General features: G+C 34.9%; 2 protein-coding genes across 3 annotated transcripts in view; both read right to left on the bottom strand.

Annotated features, from left to right (window-relative positions):
• Positions 1–147: 147 nt before the first annotated feature.
• LOC139099831 (acyl-CoA Delta(11) desaturase-like) lies at positions 148–6,379 on the bottom strand. The gene is made up of 5 exons (XM_070652372.1): positions 6,173–6,379; positions 4,900–5,026; positions 2,405–2,741; positions 1,723–1,958; positions 148–1,318 (listed from the first exon to the last, which is right to left on the bottom strand). The coding sequence occupies exons 1-5, from the start codon at positions 6,227–6,229 to the stop codon at positions 957–959; spliced, it is 1,119 nt and encodes a 372-aa protein (XP_070508473.1). The 5' UTR covers positions 6,230–6,379; the 3' UTR covers positions 148–956.
• A 2,105-nt stretch (positions 6,380–8,484) lies between these two features.
• The window catches only part of Gat (GABA transporter), a 42,790-nt gene continuing 34,687 nt past the window's right edge, over positions 8,485–16,587 (bottom strand). For both annotated transcript variants that reach the window (XM_070652356.1, XM_070652358.1), the window contains exons 2-11: positions 13,980–14,432; positions 13,338–13,479; positions 13,121–13,255; positions 12,315–12,618; positions 12,054–12,186; positions 11,302–11,540; positions 10,818–10,942; positions 10,313–10,761; positions 9,383–9,550; positions 8,485–9,167 (exon numbers count right to left, since the gene is read on the bottom strand). In XM_070652356.1, coding sequence (XP_070508457.1) covers positions 9,075–9,167; positions 9,383–9,550; positions 10,313–10,761; positions 10,818–10,942; positions 11,302–11,540; positions 12,054–12,186; positions 12,315–12,618; positions 13,121–13,255; positions 13,338–13,479; positions 13,980–14,081 — 1,890 coding nt within the window. In that variant the 5' untranslated portion in view covers positions 14,082–14,432 and the 3' untranslated portion in view covers positions 8,485–9,074. The remainder of the gene's footprint in view (positions 9,168–9,382; positions 9,551–10,312; positions 10,762–10,817; positions 10,943–11,301; positions 11,541–12,053; positions 12,187–12,314; positions 12,619–13,120; positions 13,256–13,337; positions 13,480–13,979; positions 14,433–16,587) is intronic.

The following is a 16,587-nucleotide window of genomic DNA, read 5'->3' as shown; positions in this document are numbered from 1 at the left end:
TGCTGACAAAAACAATAACAAGGGGGACAATCAACACTGAGTAAAACATTGAAAAAATTCAAATAAATCTGTAACGGTTTTTTATTATTATTATTTCTACTTAATAATTAATAAATCTTTTACAATTTCATCGAAAAAGTTCAACCGAACAATGTAAGTCTGCATTTCTAGCGTTTGAGACCTGCAGTTTTCGACTTTACCTCAGTGGTGGGCAACCTGTGTGCCACGATACATTAGTAAGTCGCCAAATAATCTAGGAAATGCTTTAAATTCTATGCCGAATACAAGAAGCACTAAGGTTGACACCAAAGGGCGCTTTTGCACACATATTGTCCACCACTGGTCTATCTTATAACTCATGCAGACCTGCACTTTCTGACGAAACTTAGTAATTTGCATGTAAAATTCAGTTAAAATTCAATTTTTAAATAAGACCTTCACATCAACAGCAATCAACTCCTTTTGTTAAAAATAAACAGTAAAATTCCTTCAAATTCTCTGAGTTCTGTACAATTTTAATATTATATCTAATATGCCTGAATAGTCACAAGTCGGTTAATTAATCCAAAATCTGTATTCAGGCTGGTGTGACTCTGGCATAGTTTTAGATCCGATTTAAGTCCGGTATGACCTAGACGATGTGACATGGTGAATTGAAATCGAATCCAGCACCAAGTCAGAGTCTCACCCAGACAAAAACCGTACAAATTTTTGATAATTTGTATGGTTTTGTAGGAAAAAAATTGGATTTTGTAGGAAAAACCATATAAATTATCAAGAATTTGTACATTTTTTGCTTGTCACATGCACCTGCATTGCAACTCTGGTCTCACCGGCCTTGTCCCGAATTGAAATTGAGTCCATGCATCATGCCACGGCCATACCGACCTCAAACCAGACATTAGATCAATTAACCAACTCATCCTATTCAAGTCTATACATCCATTAATTCTAAATTATTCAATTTTAGTACAATAAGTTCTAATTCCACGAATATCCTCAAATGGTATATCCTTATCACCCAATCCCCAGCACGTCTTTATTTCCTCCTCCCCCTCATTATTATTATTATTGCTGTCTCCTTTCTCAATTCCAAGTTTCTTCAACTTCATCGCTTCCTCAACAGCAAATGGATGTGTTCCATCGCCCGTTCTCATCACACGCTTCCTTATCAAGTCATCTGATGCCACTTTTAAGTCTGTCGCCCATCCAAGCCATGCAAAAAAGTCAATAAAAATCATACCAAAATTGTTACGGTAACGATTTGTTTCGGATACTTTATAGTCCCATGGGAAGACATGATGGAAGTTGTGCCAGCCTGAAAATTGAAGGGATTTTGGGTTAAAATTGGTGTTAAGGAGGTTGTGGGGTCGATTAGGGGGTCTTATAGGGCTAGTCAAGGTTCAAACCCATTAGTTGAGTCAAGCCTTGTTAAGTGCTGTATTCTTGAGTTTAAGGCATTGGAACTGATCAGAAATGGTCAAAAATGCTTTGGATCAGTTCCAGTCCTTAGTATGAGCTATATCAGTGGTGCACAACCTTGTATTATACTTGGCACACCTTGTTGATAAGCCTCGACCAAAACCTTACATTTCATACGGTTCATGGCATTTTCAAGCATTTTTCCCAGCGTGCCGAGGCACACAGATTGTCCACCACTGACTATTTGCTCCTACCATAACCCCATAACCCCCAAATCACCCCCCAAAACACTCTACAAACCTTCTCCATAACACAATGTCCCAAAGAACCACGAGTCTGCCGGCTTAATATTCTTATCATAAGGCTTCCATGTTCCATAGTGTGCAGCTGAGTTGGTCAGCCATACAAGATGCAACGATATAACATAACGACATACAACACTATAGAATGCAAGCTGTAGTGAGACTGAAAAGATGTACATTGATGCTGCCATTGGTATAAAGAATGAGATGAGTAGAACTAATGGGATGTAGTATCTGGAATTGAGATTAATTGGAAGGTTTTGAGGTTAGGATTATGGCTGGTAGAGACATGAAAGGCACATGGCTGTAATCTGGTTCTAGGGTGACTTAATTCTGGCCTGGGGACAGAGCAGATACCTTTGATGGTTGTAGCAGCACATATTGCAGTTCTGGACAACCTGTGTGTCATGGCACGATACAACATGTGCCATGACACCAAACAGGTTGTCCACCACTGCATTTTGAGCTGCTAAAACCATCAAGTGTGCCAGATCCGTCTCCAGACCAGAATTACGTCAGCCTAGAAGCCAGATTTAAGCTATGTGCCTTCCATGTTCCTTAATAATGCAGTGGTGGACAACCTGTGTGTCGCGGCACGATACAAAATGTGCCATGACACAAAACAACTTGTCCACAACTGCATTCATGTCCCCACAGATCACAATTCATCATCTACTTACTTCCTCTGAAACTGCAACAACGGATCCGACTCAACATCACTCATATCCACCTTCGACCCGTACTTCCTTACATCCGGATGCTTCTTACACATCAACCATCCCATATGTGAGAAGAAAAGTCCACGATTTGAATTTGTTGGATCGGCATTTGTGTCACTGAACTTGTGATGAACACGATGATCGCGTACCCACTCGATTACGTCATTTTCAACGGCTGCTGTTTGGAGAATCATGAGGAGAACTTGTAGCTTGTAATTGGCTTTGAAGCTACGATGTGCCCAAAGTCGGTGAGCACCAACGACGATACCGTAGCCTGAGAATATTCCGAATATTGTGTCTGTAAAGGAGAAGAAGATGGGAAATTAATGATAGACAGTTTATATATTAGGTTTTGGGAACGGAGAGGAGCCGAGGGGAGCCGAAAGAAGCCGAAACGAGCCGATCGGAGTCGAGACGAGCCGAGACGAGCCGAAACGAGCCGAAACGAGCCGAGACGAGCCGATATGAGCCGTGAAGACCCGAGAGAAGCGGAAAGTCAATGGGAGACAATTTAGATAGAATTCCGTACTTAGTAAGTGAACGGCCCTCTAATTTATTCATGATATTCAAGTGTCAATCACTATGGCTTAACAGCTTTTACTTTTAAATCTGATTTAAATTAATTAAAATTATATATGAATTTATATGCATGCTGGTTGATACATTGAATCATGCTGGGTATGCAATGTCGATTTAGCTAGTTTGATTGATTGATTAAAGACCTTTTTGGAGCTTTTAAGGGAATGATGTGATTGCTGACCTCAACAAGCATTTGATTTTCTGGTTTTTTGACGGAATAATTCAGGAATTTTGATGTAGTAAAGGGAAAAATGTTGTGAAATTGTTTAAGATGCAGTTAATCTGGTTTGGTTTGACATTTGACTATGAAAGCATGTAATCATGAAATGCAAGTAGTTTTGTAATTACGCAATCGGAAATTATCTTAAATATAGTCAAAATTATGAATTTTTAATGGATATTTAAGAGTCTTTTATTAATGGAATTAGGCAATAAGAGTCATTTTAGTCTGACATGTCAAAAAAGCACTTTCGATTAAAACACTTTGGATTTTGTATAAGCTGATATCAAGTCTTATCTCCTTTCTAAAATTGCATGACTACTTAAGTCAATATGAGGCTTTGTGATCAACAATTTTGAACAAAAAAAAGAGTTCTGACCGAAAAAATAGAGTAGAAAGGGAGAGAGGAAGAGGTGAAATTGGATCCCCAATCAATCCTTCTACTCTAGATGTGCCCCTTATCCATCCTAACGATTTGGTACCAAATCATAAACCAATATGCCACAGAATTCTTGGATAGTCTTAGTCTCGTCATTAGTCATATTATCAAGCCCGAGACCGAGATAGAGACCAAAATAGAGACCTAAACCAAGACTATCCAAGAATTTTCGATCTCGGTATCGGCATCCGGAGTCCCTATCACTTCCGTTACTAGGAAAATTAAGTACTCCGTAATTTATGAATGTCCGCATGCTTAATGTATAATTTTCAAAAAATCACCGAAGTCTTATCAGCTATTCTGTATTATTATCATGAATTTAAACACAAACTGTTCATCTAGATGCATCTTCTAAACCAAAACATCCAAAAATGTCATACCTCAACCAAAAAAATAAAACAGAACTAAAAATGCAAATATTTCCATCCAGAATGATAAGCAATATTTAAATTAGAAGCAGCAAGAAGAAGACTTCCAATAAAACGTGCATAGCTGAATGACACTCGTAGTCTGGCAATAATCTGCAGCAGCCTGTTTGAAAACATTCTTTATTGAACATTAAGAATCTAATGGATTCGTAGTATTGCCGGTTTTCCTGGTTATACATGATCAAATACAGATGAACTTTATTAATTAAATCCAGAATATTATAAATTGAAGACAGCATTAATTAGTGGATATTAGTGAGTATGGCAGAAGCTATCTAAAGACAGAACCAGCAAGAATTGGCAGGGTATTGTGGATGACTCTACTTTGGAGTCCTGCCAAGTCTGGTTCGAGCTTCCGACAAACTCAGAATGCGGCAATGGACCCTTGAGCGCCTTGATCAAGATTGTCAGGGTCAAGTCAGCTTAGTAACGGATTTTTAGACATTTCTAAGTCATGTGCTTTCCGGGTACATCCTCTAAAACTAACTACTCGACCCGAATACTATCATCCGACCTCCGAAGACAAGTTCGATCCAACGACAAGAATTAAGCCATTAAAATAATGTTTCCGCTTCCATCACGAAGATTCTGAATCATTTTGCCATAAATTTCAATTTTGACAGCGAATCCTGACCCCACTAAGCCCCATTGAGCTCAATTGAACCCCATTGAACCCCATTGAACCCCATTGAACCCCATTGAAACTCATTGAGCTCCATGAATCCCCTTTTACCCCACTTGACCCTTTCCCTACAATTCTAAAATTCCAGTCATTAAAATTAATACTTACGAAACACAACCATTCCCCATGTTGCATGACCTCTGACTTGATATGCCCAATAATGCAAGAATATGAATATAATCACATTTCTCCATACAATTTCCGTCTTGTACTCCTTTGTGCCTTCATCTACATCCTGTAATGAAACATCATCAAAATTAAGTCATTGTAAGACGTGACGGGAACTAAATAAATAGTTATGTATGCATTCATAACAAGCCACATGTCGGCAAAGTCTTTAAACCGGTCTTTATTGATAAAATACAAATAATCATGACCAAAAAAGAGATAAATTTAAAGGGCCACAGATGATTGTTTTCATAATTTTTTCAAGGTCGTGTGACTTGTTTTTGGTCAATGAAGATTTGAGCTGCATTTGAGATTTTGGTTGTATTGGTGAATGTATATGTTGAGATTAAGTGGGAATGTGGATGCATTGATATTAAGAGGGTATTTAGAGGGGTTTTGGGGGCATTTTATGGAAGAAATTCTTCAATTTTCTGGGGTTTTTCGTGAAAAAAGTCCTAAATTTTCCCAAAAATTCCTTGCTATTTCTGGCTACGTCCCCGATCACATGAAGATTGATATTAATGCAGGATATATTCTTATGCGAAGACACATGTCATACGTCAAAGAACTCAAAGCTGCACACGCAACAATTAAAACGAGCTTTTTAAAGGGTCTTTTACTCATTATATTTGCTTTTTAAGGGGTACGTGATGAAAAGTCTACGATTTTTTAACAGCTTAAACCAGTGTCGTTCCATCCTAGCCACGATAGGCCACGACCAAACTACAGTAGCTTAAGTAGAATGGCCGACCATATAATTCTTGATACGACAGCTGTCGATAGAGATAGTATTGCACTTGGCATTGTAAAATGGCAGACAACAATAGAGTTAGCCTTAGGAGAAGTCTGAAGGAAGTTATAGATCTAGAGCTCGAATTTGACTAGAATTTCGTACGAAAAAGGTTACTAAAGTCGACTTTGAGCATCAGATTGTGATCCACAATTGATCTGTACGGCAAGGTCCATACTTTCATTGTATAGAAATATCACTACGGTACCTAAAAGCAGCCTCCGTGCCTGTAAGGTAAGTAACTAGTAACTGCTGTAAATATTGATCAATTATCAATCTCATATCAGCATCTTCTTCAACAAAACTGAAGAAAATTCAAATTAGTAAAGCACAAAAAAATTAATAATCTCTGACACGCGAAGGTACAGTAAAAAGTCAGAACTTGTTCTTTAAATTCCCAAAAAAAATTATTTTTCTTCTTACATTTTTTCCAGAATTTTTTGCATCAATTCCTTTAAATTCTTTCACTTTTGTTGTCATTTTTTCACTAATTTTCCTTAAAATTGATAACTTTTTAGAATTTTCAATAGTTTATGTCTATTGTGTCCCCTAAATAGACTTAATCTTGCACCAGTTCCAATTTTTAATTAAAATATTTCACTTCTTGTCCAGTCTGTGATCTCCAACCAACTGAACAATGTCGCAGAGAAAAGACACCTCCAAAATTAAAACTTGCACAGGCTTAAAACATCGAAAAATGTTAATCATGCCTTTTTTCGGTTATTATGTGCCTGTTTAATGATCATAGATCAATATTTGCTGTTACTCAGGTCATGTTTGGTTGAAAATTATCACTTTTTTTTACCAGTTTTATGAAATTAATTTTCTATTTTTTTGAGAGGGCTTATTTGTCAATAATGGATGATGATTATGAAATGGAAAGTATGTTGACTGTAATTAGAAGTTGCAGAGTTGATAGCAGGGCTTATTATGATAGATTTTGTGATTTTTTCACGAAAATTCAAGAAAATTTGAAATTTTTTTTGGGTTTAAAAAGGAGAAGGGGAGATTGACCCAAAATCCGTTTTTGGACTTCAAATCCTCCCCCGACTACCCTCCTGCCTATCAAATGCACTCATGTTATAAAAAGGAGATGATTTTCTCGTTAAGTAGAACAATCTCTTCAATAAATGTCTGACTTCACATCTATTATCATTAATACCTTTTACATTTATCAAGTCACATTGAGCTATTCACATAAAAAAGACCTGAAATGAAAAAAGAAAATCAAGAATTTTTAACCTTTTTGATCATTCTTAGTTCCAATTCTCATAAAATCTGGATGAATTTGCATTTTTTGTCGACTATTTACCTTTTGAAGAAGACCAAAACTTGTTTTACAATTCTTTATACTTTGCATAATGACGTCTTAGGCACTCGCGCGCGTGTTTCGTGTGTGACAAGTTCCTTTATGTTGATTACAGCTGTATCTTCTGTTTTTTATGGATGTGCGAAAATTAGAGGTTGTTAAGATGTTGAATGGTTTCTAATTGAGTCATCATAAGACGTGTAGCTTAGGAATTCCTGGATTGGGTTTGCAGAAAAAGACGGTAAGGTTCTTAACTTTCCAGACATACAGAAGTTCTCGAAGGATAGAGCCGGCTTTAGACGTTGTATTTGTGCGGCAATGGGAGCCCACGTGCGTTCCAGTCAAGAAAATAAGTAAGAGTCGTAGACATGAATATTTGTAATTTCAAAAGCTGGACATAACTCCATCTATTGTGAGTTCTGAAAACAGCAACGATCAACGCAATCTAGCAGAGAACACTGGAAACTAAAAAAAAGTTTAAAAAAAAGTCAAAGCTTACTTAGAATAATTTAAATATTTTTTTTTCATTTTATTATGGATTTTAAATGATTTTTTGAATTAATAATTTTAATGTATTTCACTTCGGTGCTCTTTTTGTCAACTTTTAAATATTATAAAGTTTTATAATAAATTATTTTAATAAATTTGAAGATTTTTTAATTTTTTTATTCATAAAGAACTTTTTTTTATTCAATTTTGCAATTCAATTTACAAGAAAACAAATTTTTTATTAATTTAATTATTGTCAAATTTTAATTTTTTTATAATCTCTTTTAAAATTAGAAAGAAAATTTTGATAAAAGTTTAATTTTTGAAGTTTTAAATTTTTTCAATTTTTTTAAATTTTAATTTTCAAATTGAAAAATTTATTTTCAAATTTAAACAATTAAATTTTTAAGTTCGAAAATTGCAATTTAAAACTTTAAAAATTTTAAAGTTGAAATTTGAAATTTTAAAAATTTATTGCTATATTTAAAAATTAAAAAAATTCAAAAAATTTTAAACTTCAAAAATCTTTTTAACTTTTTTTTAAAATTTTCTTTTTATTTTAGACGATCATTTTTTTATTTGAATTTTTTAACCGTTATATTTTTTGGTTGTCACTTTTTTAATTTTTTAAAACTGAATTGATAAATTGTGAAATTTTCAATTTTATTTATTTCTTTAAAGTTGAATAAAATTATAAATTTATAAATTTTAAAAAAATTTTAATTCAATGAATTTTAAATTTTTAAAAGAATCAAAAATTTAAAAAATTTATTAATCTAAAAAATTAAAAATTTAAAAATTTTCAAAAATTTAATAAAATTTTAAAAAATTTAAAATATTTTTAAAAATCGAAAAATTTAGATATTTTTAAAAAAAATTAAAAATTTAATAAAAAAACTAAATTTTAAAAAAGTTTAATTTGATTTTAAATCGCTTCTTAATTTTTTTTCAATTCAGGTTCAAAAAATTCAACAATTTTCGTGAACATTTTATTTATTCCTTCCAAAAGTCAATGAACGTCTTGTCCGACTGACTCGAATAATTGCTTAAATTAGAGAATTTTGAAGATTCTTTCTTCATTCAATTTTTTTTTATGTTTTTTTAAATGCTCAGAAATTTTTAAAGAATTTTTAAAATTAAAAAAAGCGGGAAAAAATTCAAAAAATTCCGAAGCGAATTAAAAATTTCCGTTAAATATTTTCCCGCCTTTTTTTGAAATTTTCTGCTCCAAAAAAGTTTTTCCCCAAAAAAAATTTTAATTTTTTTTAACAATTTCAAAAAAATTAAAAAAAAAAGCTTTTTTTATGTCATTTTGAGATCCCTAAATTCCGTGTCTGTGCGCGTTTGTGTCTATGTCCAACATATTAAGCAGCAATGGGTCATCACCGTGAATGTCCATAATACATTAACTTTTATTAATATTATTTTTTTGATTAAATCTAAATTCTAAATTTTTATATTAATTAAATAATTTTTTTTATAGTTTTTAATTTAAATTAAATTAAATTTTAAATCCTTAAAAATTCTCTATAATCTCTCGCCAAGTTTCTTTGTGCGTGCCTGCATCTTTACTCGGAGTGCCGCCACGTCGTCATCAATTCGGACAATTAGTCGAAGTTTCTGTGAAAATTTAAATAATTTTTTAAGAAATTTGAATTTTGAGGTTACGTAATTTTACGTACGTCAATTTTACGTACGTCAAATTTTACGTACGTCAATTTTACGTACGTCAATTTTTCGTAAGTCAGTTTTACGTATGTCAATTTTAACGTAAGTCAATTTTACGTACGTATTTTACAGTCAATTTATTCTCAAAAACAAAATTTTCAACTTACATCAATAGCATCTCCAGGTGTTTTCTGCCAAAGCCAGATAGCATAACCGGGAATACATAACATAGAACTGAGAGCTGTGAACCAACCGAAGCAATGAGCCCACCATGGGAATTCATAGTCCAAATATCTAACTGGCGTCCATTGAACGATGTTGAAGATGAAGACGCCCTGAAAAATTTGAAGAATAATTTTTTGTTGGAGATTAGGGAATTTTGGAGTAAATGTTGTATGCAAGACTTGTATGCAATTGTTGAATGCAAGGCTTGCTTGCAATTTTTGTGTACACGACTTAAATATAATTATTGTATACAAAATTTCTATGAAAAAAAAATATCAGTTAAATTTGAAAAAGACGACTTCAATAAATATTGCATACATCACTTCCACGCATTTGTTGAATTCAGGACTTGTATGCAAATATTGAATAGAAGAATTACATACAATTATTGGATACAAGACTTGTATGCAAATATTGGATACAAGACTTGCATTCAATGCATATAAACAAGCTTTATTTTCATCTATTTCACAAGATTTGTGAACAACTATTGACATTTAAACAATTCTTGAATGCAAGACTTTTATGCAATACTTGCATACAATCCTTAAGATCAATTCTTATTTGAAATTATAGAATTTAATACTTGAATACAATTATTAAATCCTAGTTTGTGCTCAATACTTGCATGACTTTATACAATAATTGAATACAATACTTGTATGCAACTATTGAATCCAATTCTTGCATACAAGATGTGTTCACAACTAATGATTACTAGACTTTTATGCAACACTTATAAGAATTGTGTACAATTACTGAATACAATACTTTTATACAAGTACTGAACACATGACTTGCATACAATACTTTTATGCCTTTATTGCATACAATAATTTGGTGAAGCTTTACCAATACCCAAAAATACTTACCAAACAAATACACGGCGTAGTAATGCACCAACAGAACTTCCACCATTTCATTGGATAATATCCAATCATATCCTTAATACCATCATAGAACCGTTCAATTCCATAACACCATGAGATGGATATACATTCAAAGAAGATCAAAAATAGCAGACAGAATCCACTAACAGCATATGAATCAAGTATTTGGAACATATACATGCCACCTTGCGTGATACATGCAAATCCAACAAAATAACTGATGACACAAACAACAGCAATGAAAATTTCCTTCTTTTTACGTAATAAATGTGGCCATTCATCGACCATGGCAGTGATGAAGCCTTCCATTGTACAAAATTGTGAATCGAGACCAATCAGCAGCAGCATAAAGAAGAACAAAGCTGACCAGAGTGGCGATCCGGGTAGTTGCAGTACGGCTGACGGATACGCCAGGAACGCAAGTCCAGGACCTGTCAATGGGATGGTAAGTTAGTCCATAATTTAGCCAAGGGATGGACAAACTCACCTGACGCAGCTACTTCCGATACAGGCTTCTGCTGTTCATGTGCCATAAAACCGACAACGGAGAAGATTACAAAACCAGCAAACATTGACGTTGATGAATTCACAGCGCAAACGATGACTGCATCTCTAAAATATAGCAAGAATATCCATCAAATTCCATTACGTAGTACATTACGTAGTATATTACGTAGTAAATTACGTAGTACATTACGTATTACATTACGTAGTAAATTACGTAGTACATCACGTAGTAAATTACGTAGTACATTACGTAGTACATTACGTAGTACATTACGTAGTATGTTACGTAGTACATTACGTAGTAAATTACGTAGTACATTACGTATTACATTACGTAGTACATCACGTAGTAAATTACGTAGTACATTACGTAGTACATTACGTAGTACATTACGTAGTACATTACGTAGTATGTTACGTAGTACATTACGTAGTAACATAGTACATCACACAACCATACTCACTTATACACATTATTATGAAATTTATTGTAGCTACCAAGAGCCATGAGCGTTCCCAAACCGAGACCATATGAGAAGAAGATTTGCGTCACCGCATCAATCCACACTTCAGACTGTCTAAGTTTTGATAGATTTGGTGTTATATAGAAACGAATTCCTTCCATTGCACCGGGCAGTGTGATACCTCTGATCAAGAGAATTGTGAGCAGAACGTATGGGAAGAGGGCAGTGAAGTAGACGACCTGGAAATGGATTTTTGGGATGGATTTTTAGTTAATGTAGTAAATTAAGTAGTATATTATGTAGGAGCGTTCTATATTACGTAATAAACTGCGCAGTTTACTGCGCTGTACACTGCGCCAAACACTGCGTATTGCAATGCGTAGTAAAATGCGTAGTACCCCGAGTGATACTCTGTGTAGTAAACGACATAGTGCACTCCGTAACACATTGTGCAGTTCATGGCGCAACATACTGCGCAGTACAAGGCGCAATACATTGTGTAGAAAATGGCGCAATACACTGCGTAGAACATGACGTAGTTCACAGAGTAGTACAATGAGTTTCATACTGAGTATTACACTTCGTATTATACTGCGTAGTACACTACGCCAAATATGGCGTAGTCAACTGCGCAGTACAATGCGTAGTACTCTGTGTATTAGACTACATAGTAACTTAGTACACTGCAAAGAGCACTGCGTAGTCATCTGCGTAGTACATTACGTAGTGACGTAATACAATCCCCAACTCACCTTTCCAGTCCATTTAACACCCTTCCAGATACAGAAATAGCATACAATCCACACAAGCAATAAAGTTCCAGCCAATTCCCAACGAACATTTCCAATTTCCTCAATACCGGATGAAATCATTAAAGCACGTCGTCTAAAATAAATTGTATAATATACGAAAATTATCATATCATGTTCATATTGAAACTGATTCTATCACTATGTAGGGGAGACATAAGTGGGGTTCAGCATGTGCAGGAACTAAAAATCTTGTCAACTTACTCCCAAAATTCCTTAACTGGATCTGTCAAAATTGATGCTGACACATTCTTTCCACCAAGTGTACAGACTTTGGCAATGACGGCAGTTCCGTTAGCCAAAAACTGCCCGGGAACTCGTTGATCAAAGCAAATTTCCTTCCTGACGTATGGATTAACACATGTGTATGTATTCCAGAGATTATCGCACGTACTCCATGGTAATTTTGCTCTTAGTGACATAAAAAAGTAAAAAATAGCCCACGCAAGGATGACAATGTAATATACATTCATCCAACATGACATGACAGCTGCTGCATATCCAATACCTGTGGAAAATGTGTGGAGAAGAGAGAGATATGTGAAATGGAAATTATTTGATATGATGATGTTGTGGTTGAGGGATTGTTGAGTATTTTTAGGAATTTTGCATTTTTAATTGGAAGGTTTTGGAAATTGCTTGCAAGTTTTACGTACAAGTTTTTAAATTGATTACAAGTTTTACGTACAAGTTTGTGAATTTACGTTCAATTTTTACGTACAAGTTTGTGAATTTACGTTCAACTTTTACGTACAAGTTTTTTGAATTTACGATCAACTTTTACGTACAAGATTTTGAATTTACGTTCAACTTATTACATACAAGTTTTGTGAATTTACGTTCAACTTTTACGTACAAGTTTGTGAATTTTGGTTCAACTTTTACGTACAAGTTTTGTGAATTTACGTTCAACTTTTACGTACAAGTTTTGTGAATTAACGTTCAACTTTTACGTACAAGTTTTACACACAATTTCCTCAATTTTCAATGTCACAACAGCAAAATCTTACCTTTAAAAATCGGCGCAATCTTAAACACACCAAGTCCACCAATCGTAAGCATCTGCCCGAGTGCCAACTCCATAAAGAACATTGGAATACCGGCGAGAATGAGTGTAATGAAATATGGTATAAGGAAAGCACCGCCTGGAATTTCAATTTTTATCAATTTTCACTCATAAAAATGTGAATTTTATCAAAAACATGCAAATTTCAACAGAATATTTACCTCCATTTTTGTAACACAGATAAGGGAAACGCCACACATTGCCGAGACCAATGGCAAGACCAACGACGGATAGAATAAAGTCCAATTTACTACCCCACGTACCACGTAACAGTGGATCGTCGTCTGATTTTGTGTTTTTTATCTGTAAAAAAAATTGTGGGATTTTTTTAGTGAATTTTGGTTGGGTTTTTGGTGGGGTTTGGTGGGATTTGGTTGGGTTTGGTGGGATTTTGTGGGATTTGGTGGGATTTGGTGGGATTTGGTGGGTTTGTGGGTGACTAAAGGGGTCTTAGGCATGTTGTGGGTGACTTAGGGGGTCTTGAGGGGGTTGTGGGTGATTAAGGGGGTCTAGGGTGGATGCTGGCTGTTTTTCAGTTGGTATTGGACATTTGCAGATAGATGCCAGCTATAAGGGTAGCTTTAGGAGCCATCTGAGGGTGTCCATGGCTCTTAAGCTCGAAGTTGACTCGAATTGCGCATTCTAGACGACTTTAAGCTTCCCATGGCCCACAATTGAGCTGTCCATCCACCAAAGTTAGTCACTGACATGGAGTTCCTGCCAGTACAGCTACATACAGCTCTAAATAACTGAAAACAGCTGAAAAAACCTCCAAAATTCACCAAAAAAATCAAAAAACTCACCGCTATTGTTGTTGACTGTGTCTGTTGTCCGGACGAGCTCTGAACATCCACATGCTCCTCATTTTTATGACGTAACTCGACATCATCTGAATCGATCGACATATCTGACCGGTTTTTTTTTATGAACACTTTCGTGTGTGTGTCTGTGATGAATTAATTTTAGATGCTTTAAATCCCTCAGAGCCACTTAAATCCTAAAAAAAATTAATTAAATTTCACGTCCTGTCCTGTTCTTTGGTATCCAACGATGTACAGCATGAAGACGTTTAAATTAAAATTTTTTTTTGTGGAAGGAATGATAAAGTTGCCGACGATAAACAAGGTAAAGTCACACAAAATTTGATCGACGCCAGACTTTACCCGCACGTATGATGGGAATGTAACACAAAAATAAAATAAATAAAAAAAAATGTTGTTCTGTCTTGTCAGTGACTCGCTGCTGCTGCTGTGATTCTGAAATAAATCATAAAAATTCAGATTTTTTTTTAGTTGATTTGGGGAGCGAAATATATATTATAAATTTACTATGTGAAATAAAGAGATTCGTGTCAAGCATCCGGTATTGAGGAGTGTTGCATGAATAAGTAATAAAAAAAAATTGTTACAAGTAAGAAAGTCACTGAAATTTGGTGGGTGACTAAGGCGCATTTTTGAGGTTTATGGTTGGTAAGTTTTGAGTTTGTTGACTAGTTGGCCGTGTTCAAGTCAATCAGTATGCAAGTTTTAAGCCAGGTTTAATGTTATTTATGATGTTTTTCATGAAAATTAGGTGGCTAAGACGCATTTTTTGGAGTTTATACTTGTTCCATTTTGAAGTTTTCGACTTATTCGCCGAGTTTAGGGCGTGCTTTATCCAAATTTAGAGCTTTTTTTGGAGAAGATTTTAGGCGTATTTAAATATAACAATAAGTTCCAAAAAGTAAGCAAGTGCCTAAAGCGCATTTTTTGGTGTCAGGTTTTGTTACTTTCTGAGGTTGTGGACTTATTCGACGAGCTGATTTCATAAGATAGCCAAATTTACAGCTAATTTTAAGAAGCTTTTTGATGTATTTAATCAAGTTAAAGAGTCCCAAAATGTAGGGCGGATAATCGAAATGTTAATAGATCCACTCTACACCCAAATCCCGTACAAATTCAATCTACATCCAAAAAAATCCCTTTAAAAAGTCTCCATAACACACATATTCACTTAATATCACTCATATCTCACATCGGTGTCTCATGTTCATCGTCGAAAAAACGTGATCTCGTCATCAGCAGTGAATAATACCTGTCTATAATTCAGTTTGCCGCGTTCCTCATTTCCTCCCATCCTCCCATTATTCACTTTATCTGTGTCACGATGTATAAATATTGTGTGATATTCACTTGATTTATTGATGCTTTGAGAATGCTGCTTTATTATTAGTTTATGCAAGAAATATGAGAATGAGAAGTGGAGTGGGGGTGGGAGAGGATGGATATAGTGACGTATTATTCGATTATCCGGCTGTTTGATGGGAATTTGTTGGGTGGAACAGAATCTGACATCTACCTTGGCTGCCGATTACTAGCCCGATGATTACCCGATGACAACCGAAGATTGCCGATAACTGCCGAAGATTTCCGAAGATTGCCGATGACTGCCGATGATAGCCGAAGATTGCCGATGATTGGCGGACTTTCGCCGATTATCGTCCACCAATTGTCAGCTCTGTTATAGAATCAAGAACTATAGTCGGATAACTGACCATATTAAGCACATCAACCAATCCCCATCAAAAATCAACCTTAAATCCCCAATTCATCTCCATATCCATACTCCATATAGCCCCTCATGTCACTCAATTCATCAAACAATAGCAAACACTTGTTCCAATCATCACACAGATTATCGTACATGAAAACAAAAAAAAGCAGCAACAGCAGCATCAAGCACATAAAAAAAAGTGTCACAGCATCAATAAACAGCTTGTCATATTAAATTAAATCAAGCATAATACAGTTGACTAAATTGATCATATGAGAACCGGAACCACTTAAATGACACTCATGATGTGTGTCTACATCGACAACATGCCATAGATGCAGCTATCGTTCGGTGACTGAATCTTATGATTGAAAAATTTTAGGACATACGTGGATGCATAATTGTGTGCATGATGCATGATTTTGACTCATGATGAAGGATTTTGTGATAAAATTCGTTGTTTGCGGAAGGTAATGATGGGAATGTTAGGGCTGATGTGGATTGGGGTGTGAGAAGTTGGGAGGTGAGGTTTGACCGATCTGGCTGAAAATTAGCTAAAATTTGTCATTTTATGATTAGATTGAGTCTCGAATTGGCAAATTGATGCTCTTTCTTTTGTCCGGACATACATAGTCTCAATGTGCAATAAGTTGGGAGGTAAAAATTGTCCAATATGACTGAAATTTAATAAAATTGCCATTTCATGTCTAAATTGTCATTTTATGACTAAATTGAGTCCAGAATTACCAAATTCAATGTCGAAAAGCTTTCGCTGGTATCCGAACCCCCAAAGTCAAAATGTGTGAGAAGTTGAAAGGTGAATTTGTCCAATCTGGCTGAAATTTGACTAAATTTGTCATTCAATGTCTAAATTGAGTT

Source organism: Chironomus tepperi, unplaced genomic scaffold (genome assembly GCF_022539635.2).
Source record: "Chironomus tepperi strain 1889 unplaced genomic scaffold, CSIRO-AGI_Ctep_v1 contig_486, whole genome shotgun sequence".
Lineage (NCBI taxonomy): Eukaryota > Metazoa > Arthropoda > Insecta > Diptera > Chironomidae > Chironomus > Chironomus tepperi.
This window is presented reverse-complemented; position numbering and strand designations above follow the sequence as displayed.

What these genes read in the sequence shown, in the direction of transcription:
- LOC139099831 (XM_070652372.1), bottom strand. Translation starts at nt 6,229, where the DNA reads ATGACAACAAAAGTGAAAGAATTTAAAGGAATTGATGCAAAAAATTCT. An exon ending in CAAAAAATTCTGGAAAAAAT is followed by an intron (nt 5,027 to 6,172) that starts GTAAGAAGAAAA and finishes GTTTCATTACAG; the next exon opens with GATGTAGATGAAGGCACAAA. An exon ending in ATGGGGAATGGTTGTGTTTC is followed by an intron (nt 2,742 to 4,899) that starts GTAAGTATTAAT and finishes TCTCCTTTACAG; the next exon opens with ACACAATATTCGGAATATTC.